Source organism: Poeciliopsis prolifica, unplaced genomic scaffold, assembly GCF_027474105.1.
Source record: "Poeciliopsis prolifica strain line A6 unplaced genomic scaffold, Auburn_PproV2 SCAFFOLD015, whole genome shotgun sequence".
Classification (NCBI taxonomy): domain Eukaryota; kingdom Metazoa; phylum Chordata; class Actinopteri; order Cyprinodontiformes; family Poeciliidae; genus Poeciliopsis; species Poeciliopsis prolifica.
This window is the reverse complement of record NW_026562390.1, coordinates 4,569,178-4,590,150: the sequence shown is the minus strand read 5'-3', so window position 1 is coordinate 4,590,150 and position 20,973 is coordinate 4,569,178. Positions and strand designations below refer to the sequence as shown.

Genomic DNA, 20,973 nt, shown 5'->3' with positions numbered 1-20,973 from the left:
TAGAAAGCACTGCTTGATCCTCCTCCCCCACAGACAAGCCCCACTCGCCAGTTCTCACTCTCCTTATGCTGCAACACCTCCCCCTTGTGTTCCTTTTAGGTACTGCGCTAGACTGAAAGGCCTGGATTTGATGGGAGGGTTTGGGGGTGGCTTCTCTTTTGGCTGTTCTGCAAACAGCTCAGACACAGGTACATGCTTTGAAATGCTGTAATCCAGACTGTTCAAAGTGAGCACAGACTGTGTGGAAGTTACCATTGAGAGGAATGCTATGCAGAGCCAGCGCTGTGCAGTTAATGGAACGTGCAGTCAAGCAGCCAGATGTTGCTCTCATCTGATTTGATAATAATAACCTGACCAACAATGGGAAGTTTTTTGGCTGATCTGCTAATACTTCTGATTTCTGTAGAACACGTTTATGCAGGTAAGGTGCTGCAGAGAATATTTACGCCTACGAATGATGGCAGAAATGTGGAGAAAACCAGGTTGCTACTTACTAAATTTATCACATAACTAAAATTGAAGAAACCATAAATATTTTATCAAAGATAATTAATGTTTACACTGTATCTGTTAGAGTTTTGTTGTTTAATCTAGTCTGTTATTGTGAATTGGTAATCTCGGAAACTGGATTATATTTGATGGGATGTGAGGACTTACTGCTTTTGACAGTAACATGCTTGACTTAACTTTAAAGTACTCCCTTGGACAAACCTGTAATTTACAAGAGTATCATACACAAAACAGTATATTAGAAGGATGCAGCACAGGGCATAAATTGATTTAATTTGCTTTTAAATAGGAACATTACGCATGGCCTTGAATTTTGCCTCAAAATGTTGCTCACCGCTCCACACCTTGAAAGACACACATCCTCATTCAAGGTGTCTGCTTCTGTAGGAAGATTACTAATAATCCAGAGTGCGCTGTATCATAGAGGCAGATTAGGTCGCACATGGGTTATGGGTTATACTGACAGTGGGTTTATAGGCTTTATGCAGAGCTGCATGCTGGGCCAGCCTGCTGACAGGGCGCTTCTCACTGGGACCAGTCTCGATCCAATTAATTTTCAAACAATAAATTAGAAAGGATCATTTCTCGATTTTCAAGATTTATTTGGGTAAATAAGGTGTTTCGGAAACTATACTTAAAAACTGAAAATTGCCTTCATTGGTTGGGGGTTTCCTGCTTTTTCAAATACAAAACCAAAAATGAAATAAGAACTTTCTTTCATGGATTACATTGGGTTATTGTTGTCTCTGATAAACACCAGCATGTGTCTCTGACCTCCGTTCACTGTACACTGTGGGATGTTTTCACAAATTGATTATCGTTTTGACTGAGTGCTCCATCACTGCCATTTTTACAGGTCAAATCATTGAAAGCAAAGACAGCTTTACTTTTTTTTATATTCACACATTTAATGGAAGGTGAAAATCCCGCTCATCTTCTGTGAAGACCATGGGGTTTTTTTTGTAAAAGAAAATCAAAGCAGCAGCACAAAAATCAAGGAACACAGAACTTAAAGTTCAATTACTTCATAAAACAACATCTTTAAACATGTCACAGAGCAATGCTCAGTCCACCATCTAAATATAGAGCATTGAACAACTGAATCAAATAGATGTTTTTTTTTTTAAATGTGGATCTCCTATTAAAATATCACCATGTGTTTTAAGGTGCCAATTACAACAAAATGTTCAGCAGAATTTTTGCAATGAGCAGAAAAGATTATAATCTTTGAGTAAGCACCACAACAGATTTCTGTTTGACTAATTTTGATTTAAAAAAATTGACTTCATTTCACTAAGATGTTGTCAGTCATTGCCATTGGACATTAGCTTGTAAGCATGTCAGCATATCTGAAAAAGAGTGCAAGCCAAATATGCAAAAGAAGAGTATTATGTAATGACCAAACCACGATTAAACAGCAGGTTGGGATCAATTAAACATCTTTTTATTTTGGATCTGTGAGATTGCTATTTAAGTTCCACAACATGTAAATTGCAAAAACACATCCATCTAAAGTTGGATGTGTTTTGCATCCAAAGGGTCAATTTGTGTCATCTGGGTCAACAGAGACGTTCAATTAGCATCAGAACATTTAATTAGCAGCTTTTTCTAAATGCATTAACTATCATTAACTGAAGTCAGATCGAAGCTGCAAAGTGCAGAATAGACACTACATTGACTGACAAATTCACCAGAATCAATGAAAGTCAGTCATCATTTATAGTTGTCTAAACCTTTAGGCCATTAGGATCACCCAAACCAACACTTAAAACATTTACATTGCAGTGAACTCTTTTCATTTCCATAAGATCAAAATCACTTTTCAAATGTTTTTGTCTAAACAAAGTAAAAATATATGAATAAGAAATGAACAGAAAGAGTTTTATTGCTCTTCTTCTTGCTGTTCCTCATCTATTTCCATTTTCCTTGTTGCAGTTTCCTTTTATGGCAATGGCTACATTCACCTGCAAGCAATAGAAAAGTCCATTCAGACGTTAATCCACGTACGATTTCAAACCTCAAGTCAGTCTGGGCTACTGCTTCTGGCAGCAGGACAGAGAGACTTTTTACTTCTTGAGCTGATTTCTGGACGCCTGCAGGTAAGCCCTAATTCAGATTACATAATTTACACAGTAAGCCCAACAGAATAAACCTTCATAGAGACAAATAAGGTGATGAACAAAGACATCTGGAATGATGTACACACCTGACATGTTTCACACATTCACATCGCCAGGGATGCTCTTTACTATATGGAGTAAAATAAAAGAAGCGACCTGCCACAGCTGGAAATTGTTGTCCTTGTTTCAGACACCAAGAATATTGTGAAAAGACAAGGACCAGTTTGTCCTTGTCTTTCACCATCATCTAAAGTTGATATAAAGTGAAGAGCAACCATACCTCCCAGGATACATATAACTGGAGAGATTCACACATTTAAAGTAAATGAAACTACCTTAGCATATTGTTGTAAAACATTGTAGCAGCGATATGCTGGGTTTTACTATATAAAGACGAATCAGCAATAAAACGCATAATTTAATGTCAGAATGTTGAAGCTGAGACAAAAATAAACTCTCTGGCTCTGATTTTATGTCAGAACATGTTCCTTCATGAATGAGGCTGGAGAAGAAAACCATAACTGTGCTTAGTTGCTGCCCTTATGAAGTCTTGGTTGATTTTAGAGCATGAAACTGTAAGATAGCAATGTTTCATTCCTCTCTCTTTGCTTCTTATCTCCTACCTCTCACTTCAGGTACGACTGAACCTGGGCTCAGGTGAGCGGTTGCTACGTTCAGAAAGGGGCATCCATCTTAACGATCTGGCCTGGCACACAGTGGATCTAAACCATACACACCACAACATCAACATGATTGTAGATCGGAGTTCTCACACTAGTCTCCGAATGCCAGGACCAGATTTGGAGCTCAGCATTGAGGATGGGCTCTTTGTTGGTGGGACAGCTGGACTAAACCATACTTACCTTCTAAACATCTCAACTGGGTTTAGGGGTTGCTTGGATGAGGTTGTCTTCAATGAACACAACCTACTGTCCAGCCTTCAGCCGTATTCTGGGTACAGAAGCATCCACGAGGTATCCCTGGGTTGTAGTCCACACTTTTTAGCAACAGAAGAAGATCCTGTGAGGTTTTCCAGCTCTAAAGCCTTTATCTCTCTCCCACAATGGGAGGTGCTGCAAGAGGGGACATTTGAGTGTGAACTTCACCCTTCCTGGACAGATGAAAATGGACTTGTGTTGTACAGCTCTGGGAGTGAAGGAGGGTTTGTCTCGATTGAGATCAGAGACGGTCACCTTGTGGCCTCAATAGGAAATGGAAAGGGTAGTAAAACAGAGCTGCATTCACTGACACATGTCTACAGCAAGCACACCTGGTATCCCATCCAACTGCTCCTGCAACCTGATAGCATCCAGCTGAAGGTAGGCAAGGAGTTAGTGAAGGCCAGCCTGAGTCAGGAACTTCAGGCCATCCAGCTCAAAGGACCTCTCATCCTTGGAGGACTGGATGATGTTGCTCTCGGAAAAGCAAGAAGTGCTGGATTATCTTCTGTTCTTTTTGGAGAAGAAGGAGGAGGGAGATCATTTAAAGGCTGCCTCCAAAAAATTAGAGTGAACACTCTAAAAACTGGCTTACCTCATGCAATGGTCACCAAAGACATTACTGTGGGCTGCAACATAGGTCAGGCTCCAAAGGTAGTGATCATTTCCAACCCAACAGATCTCCCTGACTTTGATGTTACCACAACACAAATAATCAGCAATCAGAGGGCTACAAACCTATTGGTGCTTCGAACCCTGGAGGTAGCTGAAGGAGGCCAGGCACTACTTGAACCCAAACATATGAGGGTAGGACATTTTATGTTCTGGTAGTATTTCACAAATATTTTCATTCTGTTTGACTAATTTACAGGAGTTTCCATTTGCACATTCCACCAGGTGAATATTGATTTTCGCAAACTGGGGATCCATCCATCAGAGCTGATGTGTCGCATTGTTGACCCTCCTGTTCATGGTCAGCTACATTTGAACCCCAATCCAAATCCAGATGGGTTGTCTGAGGAAACACAGGAGAGAATTATAGGAATAGGAGCACAGGAGAAGGACCGATCTTTCAGCATGCTGGACCTGTGGCAAGGTCGGATTATGTACGATCACAGTGGCTCAGAAGACCAGAATGACTTCTTCATGTTTTCAATCTTCTCTAACAATAAGAAGCCGCTGCCTGTACTTCTGGAAGACAACCATGTGCACCGGTTTAATATCAGCATCACTCCAGTTAATGATCCTCCTGTTCTCAGCTTACCACAAGGAAACCTTTTCACTCTGCCGGAGAAGTCCAAACGACAGGTAGACACATCAGAATTCCTTGATATATAACACCTTGAATTATTCCAAGTTAAGACAATTAAATGAATGTGTTCTTCATGACAGTTGACAACAGATATGCTGAGAGTCTCAGATCCTGACAACAGTCCTGAGGATCTTGTTTTTAACTCAATGGGGAACCTCAATTCTGAAGCTGGTTACCTCGAGAACCTAGATTACCCTGGCAGGTTAGTCTCATGGGATGTTCTCAAAGTGCCTTACAAACCTTTTTAGACAGTTTATCCCCTTCACTGTCACCCTAAAATGTTTACATGTCATCAAATGTGTTTATGAGGACACCAAATTTCTGATGACACTTAGGGGTTTAGCATCTATATATGGGTTGTGGATGTAATTTCCAAGAAATCTTTCAAATAAACCCTGCAAACATTCATTTGGAAGAAATGCAGATAAATGAGCGAATCACATGACAATGTTGCTCTTCCAGGCCTGTCAACTTGTTCTCTCTAAGTGACCTGGAGGAGGGTAAGATCAGCTTTGTGCACACAGGAGTTTCTGCCTCCAGGCTGGTCCTCAGAGCCAGTGATGGGCACAGAGTAAGTAAGCATATGGTTACTTTGCTAAATTCTAACCAGCTAAGTAAAACTATTTTTTTAAAAATTCAGAAGGGTTAAACTGATGTTTTCCTCTTTGTCAGTGCTTTGGTTGATTATCCTTTTACAGTATGTATTGTAAAAGGATAATTTTACATAATTATCTTGTTAGAGGTGCATAGCATCCTTCTCTTGTGGCAGAAAACGTCTTAGAAAGAATTAATAAAGACTTTGTAGATATGTACATATGGAGGAGTCATTCAATTTTCGTAGGTCAAAAAATGGGGAAGCAAAAACATATTTTCCATAAATTTTTGACATTTTATTTTCTTTCATATTTACAGGTCAGCAACGCTGTGGTTTTAAGGATCATGGCAGTGACTCTTGAGTACAAACTAGTGAATAAAACTGGACTGGAGGTGAATCAGGGAGAATCGGCCATCATCAGCAACAGACACCTTGCAGTGCGGGTCAATGTGGCTGATAGTTCAGTGGATGTGTGGTATGATGTGACAGACTTACCGCAGTTTGGTGAGATCCAGAGATTACACTCAAGAGGTGAATGGAAATCCACTACCTTTTTCTCACAGAGGATTCTGGAAAAAGAAAGGATTCGATATATCAACACCTACCGAGGAATTCAGACTCAGAGCAACATTACAGACCGATTCAAATGCAAGATAGTGATCAATTCAGTTGCCAAAGAGGAGGTTGTTTTCCCCATAGAGATCCACTGGATTCAAATGAAGGTAACAAGGAGCAAGATGGAAGTGACCGGCCTTGAGAGTGCTGTTCTCACACCTGAAGACCTTCATGTGATTTCTAAAGGTGTTAAAATCAGTGAGAGTGACCTTTACTACAGAGTTCTGACAGTTCCAAAGAAAGGGCGATTGTTCCTCAACCAAATGGTCATGCAAAAGAACTCAACCTTTAGCCAAGAGAACATCACAGAGGGTTTGGTTAAGTACGAACTTTTTAACAGGCTGCATGATGACACAAGAGATTCCTTCAGTTTTCAGGTGTTCTCGGCTCGTGCTGCTTCAACACCTTATGACTTCAGAATCAACATTAAAGCCGAGTCAAGTGCCGTAACCATTATAAATAAAGGCCTTTTAATCCTTGAAGGAGCAAGTAAAGTAATTACAAAAGATATTTTGTTCACTCACACTGTAAGTAACCGGGAGGTTCATTATAATGTAACAGTGAGCCCCAGGCATGGCCAGTTAAGGAAGATCAATCTCTCCAACTCAACTTCCATTAATGACAACATACTGACGTTCACCAATCAGGACATCACAGAGGAGCGAATCATGTACGTTCATGATGACAGCGAGACCAAACAGGATTACTTCACGTTTCAAATTGCTGTTTACAAACCGCACAAAAACACAAACAAGAAGGAAGACGGAAACACCGAGCACCAAACGTTTAACATCTCCGTGCAACTCGTCAATGATCAGAGACCCGTCAGGGTGGTCGATGAGGTCTTTCACGTTGCCCGAGATGGACAGAGGTTGGTGACACTGAAAGACTTGCGGTACCGAGATGACGACTCGGATTTTGAGGACAGCTGGCTGGTCTACACTCGGAGGGGGATTCCAATGGGGGAGCTGGTGCTGGCCAGTGATCCCAGTCACAGGCTGTATGAGTTCACACAAAGGGACCTTGAGCAGGTCAGCATCTACTTCTAAATACATTTGATGGATCATTGTGTGAAAGCTTTAATACCCTTGCTGAGAGAAGCTTAAACATTTTTGGAAAAGTCTGCACTTCCTGGTTTGTTTGAACAGAAGGTTGGAAATTTTAGAACAATATTTATAGCAAATCTAGTAGTGCTTAAAAAGTAAAAAATAAAATAAAATCTCATAAATCATAAAAATTTGATGGTAAAAAAATGGAAACAGTTGGCCATTTGCTGTTTTTGCTCTGCCTTGTATTGGTGTACAGCATGGTGTCTTCTAACCACTTCTTTGATTTGGTTTGAAGTTAGTTGTTAAAATATTGTATCTTTTCTAAGCCACAATTAATGCCAGACATTTTGTCCTAACTCTAACTGATTATTGGGTCCCTTCTTTCCTCAGAAAAAGGTGTTGTTTATCCACAGTGGGGTCAGTTTTGGCCGCTTTGTGCTTTTCGTAACAGATGGAAAACATTATGTTTCAGCCCTGCTGGAGGTGAATATATATTTTGCTTTGCATCTTATTATTTTACTGTAGAGATAGTTATATAATTAACAGTGAACAATACATTATGTTCTCTGATTTTTTTTTTTTCCTACAGTGTCAAATGACTGGCTTATATGTCAAAGATTCCAACTGTTTGTTCACAGCCATGTAATTATACAGCTGATTTGGTATAAAAGAGAGAACCACTCAAAGAGAACAGCAACATTAACAATCTCTTTAAAATTGGTCTTGATTGTCAGATGTTCTCATAATTTCCAAAAGTGGTTTTGATAATTTTTCCAGAAGGTCTTTAAAAGCATCCTGTTAACCATGGCTCCTTTGATTTTAGTTGGCTTCATATAGTTGGATTTATGCTGATATTTTAATTCTTCAATCAGTTATAACGTGACTATCTTATATTTCTGAACAATTTTCTTTGTGTCTATTGGGGTAGGTGATGGCACAGGATCCATACCTGCAGGTGGAGAACAGCACAGGCCTCATGGTCCAGCAGGGCGGGATTGCAGCCCTGACTTCTGTTAACCTCAGCGTCATCAGCAACCTTGACATTCGGGATCCTCAGGAAGTGACTTTCGAGGTCTATGTTCCACCTAAACATGGCGTTCTCTGCTTCAATGATGGGCAGAAGGAGGCGATCATAGGAACTGATGCCATTTCAGTTTTCACCCAGAAAGATCTGGTGGCGGGGCGTCTGGCATATTACCACAGCGGAGGTCACGAGTTGTTGGATGTTTTCAATGTGACGGCAAGAGCAAGGGAAAGAAGTACTGAGAGGCGGACTGAAAGAAGGAGGAGGGAAGTGCATCTAGATATTGGAGTGCCGGTGAAGATATACTTAGAGAGTCATCACAGACCTCCAACTATCAAAACCAACCGTCCAGTTGTGGTGGCCGAGGGACAGAACACCTCCATTAGCAGAGAAGACGTAGAGGTGAGAGATTCATCATTCCTAACCCATGACATGTATGTGTCAATACTATTCTTATTCTGTCAACAACAACTCCCTTTTCATGTGTTTTCACACCAGGTTGTCCATGAGGACAGTTTACCCTCAGATATAGTCTTCACTGTCCAAGAATCTCCCGCAGTGGGCGTCATTTATAGAGTATCAGCCAGCAACAATCTGGAAAATGTTCATGGAGAAACACAGGACCTTGAAAAGGTGTGTTCACTGTTGGTCCAGTTGGACAGAAATTGTTCCCATATAATCAGTAACAAATTGTTTCCTATCATGACAACATACTTTTTAACTATTAGACATATTGATTGTGTAACTTACAAGTTTTACTTCACTCTGAGAAATGAACTTAGAGAAGAAGTGAATGGAAAATAAATAAGTCTGTCTCTGAGAATTAGGAAAAAAAAACCTATGTAGTTGTGAAACCTCATTTTGTATTTCACTTCTTTACCAGCTATGCCTGAATTACTCTCTTTTTAGCTTGCATAATAACAATATTAGATTATATAGTTTTTTTTTTCATTGTACTCAATTGCTGTTTGGTAAGTGGCCACATGGTGGTGCTTTACTGACAGTTATCTGAAGCACACATCAACAGATTTGGTTTCTAACAAGATTCAAAAGTGAGTACATTTACTCCTTAAATATTAATAATGTAACACGTTTTTGTTTCTTTGTTTTATCTCCTTGTGAAGTTAGCCTGGGCGAGTTTCACCCAATTATTTATTTAGAAACAGTGATTACGTATGATTTGGTTCTGTCCAGGGCTTCAAGGAGCAGCCTGCAACTTCCTTTACCCAAGAGGATCTCAACCAGAGATCAATCAGGTATCAGCAGCAGGCTGTAGGAAGCATCAACGACTCTATCATCTTGGAAGCAACCAATGGGGTGACAAAGGTTGGCCCTATCAGGGTGGTGATTGACATCATACCTATCCTGCTTCCACTGCAGGTAGCAATTTTGTCCGATAAGTGGAACGAATAAATGTCTAAAACTTATTAACGGAGCTCTGTTTACAAATCTATTAACTGAAGTATTTTTTTTGTCCTGCTTGAATCTTCAGGTGTTGAACTTGACCCTGGATGAAGGGTCGTCCCTGCCACTCACATCCAGCATAATCAAGGTTGCCAGTCATCACTTTGCAGGGTTGAATTTCCTTTACCAGGTTATTGCTCCACCGAAGTTCGGACACTTAGAGCACAGCCGTATCCCAGGGATGCCTATCAATGCTTTCACTCACACAGAGGTACGATTAAACACATTTATAAAGATCCAACCTGTTGAATTAATCCCTCAAAATGGACTTTATGCTTTGTTTTCAGAGATCATAAGTTTTTATTACAATAAATAAATAGGCTAGCAGTTTCTGTTAGTCTTTTGTATCTAAGTCAATTGTTACATACGTTTCATTTCAGTTTAAATCCTTTCTTTTATTTAACACAGAAAAAAACTGATTTCCAAATCTACTATCTGAACTGGGCCATGTAGGAATTTAAATATCTGTGTGTAGGTGGAGCTTGAGTACATCTCCTATGTCCATGATGGCAGTGAAACACTGAAGGACAACTTCACAATTGTTGCCAATCAAACTGAGATGAAAAAGCACAGCTTGCCGCGCACTGTTTACATCACAGTCACACCTGTCAATGATGAGACCCCTGTTGTCACCACCAACTTTGGGCTGAAGGTAGGAAATTTTCCAAAAGATGTTTATGTTTGAAAGACAGTTCTTTAAATGTTTTGCATCCTGGAAAAACCCACTGAAGTTGTTTGGAGGGAAGTCAGCACAGAGACAGCTTGATTGATTTTAAGTATTTTAAAAGGGAGTATTTTAACAGTATAGCTCTCTCACTCTCTTCTGTTGGTTTTTACAAATGGTTCGCAAAACAAAAATTGTTTAAATAAAATTTAAAATAAGTGTAGAATGATTCAGTTCATGTTTGACAAGTCCATATGAAGCAGTTTTTATAGTTATCACTAATCAGTGTAAAACTACTCAGTTCAAGTTTGCTTTAAGTTTTCAACCAATGATGTTCAAGTCAAAGGGATGCACTGAACCAGATGCTAAACTCATTATTTTCAGTGGGTTGCAATTAGCCTGTCGTGTTCCCCTGGTGCTCACAAATGGTTTGCATTTTTTCTTTATTTCTCACGGCCACATTGCAAGAGTCAAAAGTGCTACCACATCAAAGATCTTACACACAGTACTTGTTTAACTGTCTTTCTTACCCACCATCATCAGCACAACAAAGCACCTCAAGAAAAATGTATTTTCCTTTTAAAGTAAAAGTCTAAACATAAATAATGCAGGGAGTCAAACTTATGTCAATCAATGTCTTTCATACTCATGGCCTACAATAACAGCTTACTCTTGCTTCATCAGAAGTCGCATGCTGTCTAAATGAATACCATGAGGAAGTATTTAAGAATGAAAGTAGTTCTTGTTTTTCAAATAACAGGTAACGCTGGCATCAAATAGTTGGATTTGTCATTGAATGTAGAAGAAATATTCTTGTGTTAGTCTATTAAGAGAGACAATGTAACGTTCTTTCTGTTTTGCCTTTGCTGCAGGTTTGGGTGGGTTCTGTAACAGAAATAAGCATAAATGAACTCAGTGCAGATGATGTGGATACTCCACCTGAGGGCCTGGAGTTTGTCGTCACCCCACCAAGCAACGGTCACTTGGCTCTGAAGAGCGCCCCCTCCAGACACATCCTGAACTTTACCCAAAATCACATCCAGAGCAGAATCCTGGTGTTTGTGCATAGTGGTAAACACACATGTATATCTATTTGTAGTGTCAAAGTCCAAATGGGGCTCTGGTGTAAAGATTGGTTTGTTTAAACTCTTATCCCCCCTGCAGGTGCATTATCAGGGGGATTTCACTTTCAGGTGAATGATGGCGTTAACTTTGCTCCTCGGCAGATCTTCAGCACAACAGCCTATGCTCTCGTTCTTACCTTAGAGAAAAACCATCCTATGGAGGTGTACCCAGGTATCACTCATCAGTCCTTACAAATGGCATTTCTTCTCAACAACTAGTGTGAATTCAGTACAACGTGGCTGAACTGTCTCACAAACACATAAAATTATTATCACTAAGGTAACTGGAAAACTGTGCATAGTAAGGCTGCTACCCTCCACTGTAATATGCAAAACGGACTCTAGGTGGCAATGCTACTTTTGGAATATATTGAAGCAAATGTAGCAAACAAAGGAAGTATAAAGCTAGTGCAAAAATATGCTTTGGTTTCATTCATAATCCTGATTGTCCGCAGGCACCTTCTGGAGTGCAGATTGTTTTTATAATTTAGGTGTTTGGAAAATATAAACACAATGATTAAGATGATTATTTTCTTTTCAACTAATGTGTGCCTGGTGCTTTTCTATAATTAAGTAAGTTGTCTAAAATGTGTTAAGAGCCCATTGTTGCTTTTTTATTCAGAACACAACCGTCACTTGCAGAAATTGAAGACCATAACTCACGTAAAATATATAGCATGGCTACTAAAATACTTAGTAGCCCGTCAACCATTTTTCTCTCTCCTTTTTTGTTCCTCTTGAAGGCTCTGTGACACCAATCTCAGAACAGGAGCTTCAGGTTGTTACCAACAACATCAGCGACATTGGAAGGAACCAGTCTGTGGTTTTTGCTGTGACTGCACCTCCTAAATTTGGACGTCTGGTCCTACGAATGCCTGACAACTCTTTCAGAAACATTTCTACATTTACACAAAGCATGGTAGGAAAGCCAGATTTTTGAACTTCTGTTTCAAAAGATTGAAAAAGTCTGCAAACAGAAAAAAAGTTGCATAAGCACAAAAAAAATTTTTTCCTAAAATGTAATAATATATTTTCTGCCATTGTTGACAAATTGCAAAAAAAAATTATTTTGTGAGATAAATATTATTCAACCCAAAAAATGATTCAATTGTAACATTTTATAAGATCCCTTTATTTTCTTGGGAAGATTTTATTGAAATATTCATAAATGGACGTCTCTCCCTCCTGACCGGATCATCTCTCTCCCTCTCAGGTGAACGATGGGTTGATTCTGTACGACCAGAACCAGCCAGAGTCGGTTGGGTGGTCAGCTGCAGACTCCTTTTCTTTCACCGTTTCCTCTCCTCCAGCTTTTCTTCCTCCGCACACCTTCACCATTTTAATCTCCTACCAAGCCAACGAACACCTGGGCAACCCTAAACATAGGACTAGACTACTAAACAACGCAGGTACTCAATCTCTTTCAGCTGGACACAATTTTCAGAGAAGAGTTCAAGAAGGAGGAATTTTCCATCTGTCTGTGTTTGCAAGGTGCCGTGGTGGCCGAAGGAGGCAGAGTGACCATTGACCGCTCTAAGCTCGATGCCTCTAACCTGCTGGGAAACCTTCCAGAGTCGCACAGAAAGGACCACCACATCATGTATCGAGTGATCTCTCTGCCCAGACACGGAGCACTGACCATACAGGGACACAATCTCACCAGGTGAGATCCTGCAGAAGTTGTAGATTTTATCTTTAAATTTAGCAAGTTGCCCCCGAGGCGGCTTAATTGCAAGTGTCGAAGTAAATTTGGAGAAACATTTTACTTAATTTTAATTAAGTCTTCCTTGGCTTTTGATACTTTTTCACAGCAGACAATCAGATTTCTCTCAGGCCACCCTAAACAAGTTTGGCATCATGTATCTCCACGACGACTCAGAGACGACGAAGGACAACTTCACTTTTCGAGCCTGGGTTGCTCCTTTGCATCTTCCCTCTTCCTCCTCTTCATTATCCCTGTCTGCCTTTTCCTCTGATTCCTCTTCCTCTTCCACCTCTTTCTCTCCTCTCTATTCCCCTTTGTCATCCTCCTTTCCAGCACTGGGCACAGCCTCTCATCGCCACCCTGCGGTGGATAACGTGGCAGTGACAGAGATGTTCAACATCACTGTGACGCCAGTCAATGACCACCCGCCGCTAATCAGGAGCAGAGCTCCCAGCATGAAGGTTGTGGTTGGGGAGAGAGTGGTTCTTGGACCTGACAACTTACAGGTGAGCCGGTGTTCTCATTTTTACAAGTTGAATTTTTCCAGCTGTTGGACCCTGACAAAAAAAAAAGTCTAACCTGTGGTATTTGCTAAGGAATCATTAATTAAAAATCTATTATTTCTTCTATGACATATTATTTTGCTCTCAAGTATATTTTTCTAAATCACAGCCAGAGCTGAAGCGAAGGGCACAGGATTTTCCAAGACCAGCACTTTTTGCGACTTGCAAGTTTAATGACATGTTTGTAGTTTCTGGAAATTTAATTGATGTAGATGCAAAATTTGTTGTAGGAACATCCTGTTATAAAGATTTGTGACAGGATGTTATAAATTTGGTCAAATCTAACAGACCTGGACATTTTAGGACCCTTGTGCAACATCTGGTCCTTTATTTGTCCACTGCCCTACATTGGATATATAAAAAAAAGAACCCCTCATTCTGTTTGCTAATTCAAATAAGCTGCTTCTATCTTGAAAAATTTGTTTTTATTTTGAAAACATTTCTACATGCATTTTGCAAAGTCCAGAAGTGTGCCATTGTTAGAGTCCTTTGCATGACTAAAGAGAGAAAGACGCAGGTTCCTGCAAGTAATCTTTAGTTCATCCAAGTAGAAAGAAAGACTGATACAGAATGTAGTTTTTATCAAAAATAGAGGCTTTGCAGCAGTGCACTAAAAACATTCACATGACTCATTTAATTAGAAGCAACATTCTGGATGGATGTAGTCATCTGTTTTTCTTAAAGTCTTGTCTGGACCTGGCTTCGCAGAACCTCTCGTTTGTTCTGCTCATGCAGAAAAAGGTCAAGTGGAAAAGGAAGTGAGAATAAGTTGGTTGTTAACCAACTTAAGTTGGTTCTTAACCAACGTATCCTCAAAAGATGCGGAACATTTATTTTTAGCTTTCTGAATATACCTTGATTAGTAATTTAGAAGCCTTTGTGCCTCTCCAGTTTTGATTTTTGCTTAAACACCCTACAGGTTTTACAAATAGCTAAGTTCTGTCATATTTTGAATGCCATCTCTTGAGCAAAGTGAACCAATTCCACTCTACAATGTGTTCATGCTACTTGTTAAAAAGGTTATTGTGCTTTGATTTCTTTTTTTTTAATTCTCTTTTGCGAAAAATTTTTTCTGATGACGCTCTCTTATTTTATTAAAATTTTTTTTAAGGTCGAGGATCATGACACGCCACCAGAAGAGTTGCACTACCTTGTGATCAGTAAGCCCAACAATGGCTACTTGACTCTGGGAGAAAGACCTGAGATAGTGACCTCTTTCACCCAGTATGACGTCAACCATGGTCGACTACATTTTACACAGCAGGTGAAACAGACTAATCTCAATTCTTATTAAAACTGCGGAACAGTTTTCATTTCAGTTTTGGTTTTCATTTATTATCATTGCTGTGATTTGTTCTACAGGGTGAGGTTTCAACTGGAGTTTTCTACTTCAATGTCACCGACGGCCATCACCGTCCGCTCTACAAGCTGTTTAGTATGGAGGTGGTTAAACCGTCTGTATACATGGTTAACAACACCGGCCTGTCGTTGGTTCAAGGTCGCACAGCGGTGGTGCTGACAACCAACCAGCTGGCGGCTCAAACCAACGGTCAGAGACAGGCCAATATCTCCTACACAGTCACCAAGCACCCACGCCATGGACGGATCGCCATCAACGACCAGGAGGTCACAACCTTCCGGCATGAGGACCTCCAGTTTGGGCGGGTTGTCTATCACATGACTGATCTCAGCGAATCAGAGGACAGCTTCCAGGTGTCAGTGTCAGCCTGGTCTGCTGGCGTTGACTATGGGAGATTGACAGGGCAGACGGTGAACGTTACGGTGCGTCCTCTGATCTACCTGAGAGAGCCAGTCAGAGTACCGAGTGGTATCGCAGTGAAACTGGGCAAAGCCATGATTGATGCCTCCGAATTGGCCAGAATCAGCAGGGTCGATCCGGTCTTTGAGGTTCTTTCTCCACCGAAACATGGAAAATTAGTCAAGGTAAATCCATTTGATGTGATTTTTCAGCAGTTTAGAGCACTTTTTATTTTATGAATATTCATTCAGGTCAAAAGCTTTTCTGACGGACATTAACCATCCATTGATGCAAAATCTTCTGTGTCCTCTGTAATGATTAACATTCTAATGAACATAAATGAACACAGGATTTTAAGAAGAGTAGATTTTTTCCAAGTTGTAAAATGCTGTAAAAGTATTTTACGATGCTTTTATAGCATTGTTAAAGTTTTGATTGGGAATACATGACATTCTGTTTCTATGACACATACGTGACACAGAGGACAGTTTCTCCGAGCTACTCATCAAAATGGAAAATATAAGAAATTCAAGTAAAAGCTTTCATAAGTCTGTACATTGCTGCGAGAAAATTGTTGCTCTTTTAGTTTGATCACATCTACAGTCTGAGCAACATTTAAAAAGCTTAAGCAACATTGATGAAAACATTGATTTGACAGAAACAATGTGGTTTGGTCAGATGAACCTAAATGTTTCAGAAGCAAACACTCCATGTTATATGTGATGCTTGTGGATGTGTTTATTCTCCAAAAGCCTGGGGAATCCTGTCAAAGTACACGTTAAAATGAGATTCTGAAAATACCAAGTTATAAAAATGCAGGAAACTGAAAATAGATTTCATTAAGTCTTTTAGCAGAAAATTATTCAGAAATATATGTCCAAATCAACACCAAACGCTGCCATTTCAGCTTCCAGAACTAAATTCAACAGAAAACCTGTGAGCTTAACTGAAGAGGAGTACCAGAGCGAACCGCAACCTTTCTTTGTATGCTGCAAAATTGTGAAATGTAATCATATATTAATAACAATAAGCACAGTAAAGTCAAGTTAAGTTTATTGCACATTCCAGCAATAAAGCAGTTCAAAGTGCTTATACAAAACATAATATAGTGAAGGGTTATGAAACAATGAGAAGCATCACATTTGGTCAAATGTCATCATCAAAACTTGTCTCAAAGTTTGTTCTCACTAGCAAAGGGAGGCTGTAAAATATGTTTAAGTTGGTAATATTGATACTTTAATGAATACATGTGGCATTCTACTACTGCCATGAAACATTAGTTTAGTTCAAGTTTTTAAAAATATTTCCACAGGGATGCAAGTTAGTATGGAAATTATTGCTAAATTAATTAAAGCTCTCAATTCAATTGTTTTGTTTCCACATATACAGATTACCTACGACCCAAACCACGCGCTAGAGGCACCGAAGTCATTTACATTCAGGGATGTCGTTCAGGGCCGAGTTGCCATAGAAGAGACTCTCAGCGACGCCAACAACCAGATACACAATAACGAATCCTCGCGCACAAAAGCGCGAGGCCACACTCCAGCCACACCCCTCAACGATTCCTTCACCTTCCTGCTGAAGGCCGGGAACGTCCAGCCAGCAAAGGGTGAGCTTCACTTCACCATCTTCCCCCACCACCAGATGCGTCACGGCACAAAAGGTGTCCACAAAGTGCACGGAGCGAGTCACGAACGCACGACCTCCCATTTGGGAGCACACAACAGAACAACTCTGGAACCTGGACACAGAGACTCTGTGACACACGGTACGACTGCCAAGAGCTCGCACCCTCACATTTTGTCAAATAAAAACCACAAGACTCAGCGGAAGGTGAAACCCCACAGCCGCTGGGGGAACCGAACGCGAAGTCATGGAGGACGACTGGGGAGCATCTCAGAGGTAGCAGTGGAAGAAGGCCACACTCATGCCCCACAACCTCACACTCCTCCGGTACCAGAAATCCCAGTTCCAATAAACCCTCCGATCCCAGACCTGGTGCAAGTCGAGATCCTCCCCCGTCCCGCCTCTGATCCCCTCCTCATTATCCTTCCACTGCTGGCTTGTTTGCTTCTCATCATAATCCTGGTGATTCTGATTCTGGTTTTTCGGCATCGCAAAGAGAAACAAGCTAGGCAGAGATTGATGCATGAACTGGCTGCGGTGCAGCTGCCCGCTGAGGACAGCCCATACCTGGGCCAACCGGAGAGAAGCATGGCCATGCCCAATGTGCTGGTCACTCAACTTGGCTCCGCAAGCTGCCCCACCTCCCCCAGGGTCCCCATGAGCCCGAGGAGGAGTCTGGCTCCAGGAATGACCTTCTGGGGGCCATTTGAATCCAACTTAGCAGGCAGGGATGGAAATATCAGAGATCGTCACAACAGCGAAAGAGATTCTGGTGATATGCCCCAAGTTTCTCCTGCAGGACTTAAAACCTCTTGGAGATCCCAGTCCCCAACTCTCAAAGACAGCCAGTACTGGGTTTGAAGGCAAGTTCTTCATATATACACTGTGCCTTATAAAGGTGTATTAGTAGATATATTTGCTTTCTATGGGTCATATGTGGCATTCAGGCTGAAAAATATGCATTTTCCATCTCAGTGGTTTAGTTTCACTTGAACTGTTTTGCTAAACTTTGCTCTGACGATGGAAAATGTCAATGTAAAATGACTTTTAAGGGCAAGGGTTTCCTGGGTTACAGTTAAACAAATATTTAATGAGGAAGCTTGCTGTTATACTTTTTAATTTGTTACCAGACAGCTCAGTTAAACATAAAAAAACAAACACATTATATGGCTAATATACATCTCAGTGAGGTAATAAGTTATTAAAGAATCTCTTTCCATAAATTTGATGTTACTTCCCTAAGTTAGATGGTATTTTACTCTGTGTGCCCCTTCAAGTATTATAAGTTCTATGTATGCAACAAACAAAGCATTGCAAAAGAATTCATACCCCATAACTTTTTTTTATATATATCTACAACTTTCAATGTGTTTTATTGGGATTTTATGTAATACACCCACACAATGTTATTGGACATGTTTCATTGTATTGTTTAATGTATTTTTAATCTTGCCATCCTTTTGGAATACAAACCTCTACACGTTATGCTCCACAAGCTGTTCAAGTTGATAAAATTATCAATACTGTTCGCAGATATGACATTAAATACAAATATAAACTCTGAAAAGACAATAGTTTATTGTATTGTTCTGGTTTGCTTTGAAGTTCTGGAAAAAAAAAAGATAAAATGCATACATAAATACAGGTATAGGGGCATAAATGCTTGTGCAAGGCAATACCTGCATAAACATTGTTTTGCTTTTTGAACTCTCATGTTTCATTGGTTAAAATTTGTAACCAGTTAAGGCAATGAACCGATGCAGCAGCTACATAAATGATGTAGACTGTTACTTCTTAAAATACTATATTTTTGTCATTTTGAACCTCTCCATTGTGTGCTTTATTAACCTGTGTTGTTTTACTCTTTACTGTTCAAATGTAAAACTGATTTTAATAAAATATTTTTCTTAAAAATTACCGTTCATGTCAGATAGTAAACTAGAAATTCAACGTTTCTAAAAAAAAAAAAAAAAAACAACTCAGTTTTCTATTGAGGTAAACAATCTACCTGTCTTTTGACAGTAAAGTTGCAGATTTGACATATCTAAACTTTCTCTTGGGTTTTTCCTTAAGATACGTAGCTTGCAGATTTAATGCATTTTGCATTTTGATTTCCAGAAGTGAATAAATGTTTTGCAATGTTCCCTTTTCACATTCTACTTTTAAAACTTAAAGCATAAAATATGCATTAAAATAAAAGTATTAATATAAGTGAGAAACAAAAGGTGTAAAATGGAGAGTGAGTAAAGAAGGAAAGGAGGCAGATCTAAATAATAAAGGGCCTGCGGCTAAGGTAAACTGATCTTAACTTTGTGATTGTAGTGTCAGGTATCAGGGATGTTATTACTGGAAAAACTAGTTACAGAACTCTCTTCCAAGGCATGCATTTTATCTGATGACTTCCAACATATGCAATTTATGATTTACTCGATATCTGGATGGATGAAGTGGTCTCTGGCATCTTTAAAGTGAAGGGAATGCATATTATTATGGGTTACTTTTTTAAATATAAATTAGGAGGATTTCTAAGAAAAAAAGGTGGACTAAATATAGCTCACTATAAAAAAAGAGCAGTGTGCTTTAAGGCATACATGTAAATCAGCTGCTAAAATTTGACATAATGAGATTCTAATACAGCCTTCAGCAGAAATACCACAATTTTATGTTATGATATACAACAGACAAATATAAACAAAAAAAACTATACATTGATATGCATGTTTTTTTATTCTGCATATACAGTAATATCAGATGTTTCTGTTAAAAAATTTTTTCAATCTATATTAATATTTGTGTGTTTTTCTGATAAAACTGGAAGTAGGCGTCAGCTAAAACACCCAAGAAGCAGCAGGTTAATAGTTTTTTTAATAAACAGTTGAAAAGTGGTAAAAAATAAAAATAAAAACTTGAAGAAAATACAAAGTGAAAGTTGGAGATAACGTTTTGAGGTAACTATGCCTGTTGAACACTCATTATTGTTGCAATTTTATAAAGAAAATAATGGCCTGACAGTTGAGTCAAAGACTGTATATTATTGATTACTTATTACTAATATTTATTAAAGAAAAAAATCAACTTAAAAATCTCAGTAACTTGTGGTGCCTCAAGGCTCCTCCCTTGGACCTCTCCTGTTTTCTTTGTAAATGTTACAAGCCAGCTGTAAATTTCCTTCAACCCAAATGGAATATTTTAAACTGAACACACATCAGACCTGGATCCCGGATATTAAATGCAAATGGATAGTACGTAACTCCCTGCAGCTAAACATGTACAAAACTTGTGTAACCTTTTTGACTCAGATGTATCTGACTCACTAGTACATGCCTGAACTTCAGGCCAGTAACAATCTACTATTTTATACTGTTACTTCACCTCCAAAGCACTTCAGTTATGTGTATTGCTCAAACATTTTTCATGCAGCTCCAGAGACTCAGCAAGGTCACTTTAAAGAGGTTCAGACATAATCATTCATGCTGCATCTCTGGTATATTTCCATTTTGCAACTTGTCTGATCCTGCAAAAGTTACGCAAATTACTAAGAGGAAAATGGGGAACATATTGGTTCACAGTGAGTCTTTCTGATCTGCCAATAAGCAAAGTTCTGTTGGTCATACCAGAACCTTGACTTTGAAGGAGCTTTTTCGGTTTTTTCTATCTATGGGGATCAGATTTGCATTCTCAGGCAGGATGTTTCTTGTGTTACTAATTTTAGTTTTATTTGTGTTTAATTGTCTGATACACATTTTTTTTATTACTGTTTAAATGTGTTCTGTTATCTTGTAGTTAATTGCTTACTTTATTCTCGTATTTATTTTTCAATCATAACATTTTTGCCTTGGTCTTTAATTTTCTCATGTAAGGCATTTGCTACTTGTGTTTTTGAAAGGTGTTTTATTCACCAA

General features: G+C 39.4%; 1 protein-coding gene across 1 annotated transcript; it reads left to right on the top strand.

Annotated features, from left to right (window-relative positions):
• The first annotated feature begins 247 nt into the window (after positions 1-247).
• On the top strand, positions 248-19,363 carry LOC129366609 (chondroitin sulfate proteoglycan 4-like). Its single transcript, XM_055040573.1, has 22 exons — positions 248-421; positions 2,446-2,609; positions 3,266-4,375; positions 4,466-4,876; positions 4,961-5,082; positions 5,343-5,451; positions 5,793-7,121; positions 7,530-7,622; positions 8,068-8,565; positions 8,662-8,796; positions 9,358-9,543; positions 9,656-9,838; positions 10,103-10,279; positions 11,164-11,362; positions 11,456-11,587; positions 12,159-12,334; positions 12,629-12,824; positions 12,907-13,078; positions 13,227-13,626; positions 14,795-14,947; positions 15,046-15,627; positions 16,832-19,363. Exons 1-22 carry the CDS (start codon positions 361-363, stop codon positions 17,930-17,932), a joined length of 7,689 nt encoding a protein of 2,562 aa, XP_054896548.1. The 5' UTR covers positions 248-360; the 3' UTR covers positions 17,933-19,363.
• Positions 19,364-20,973: the final 1,610 nt, after the last annotated feature.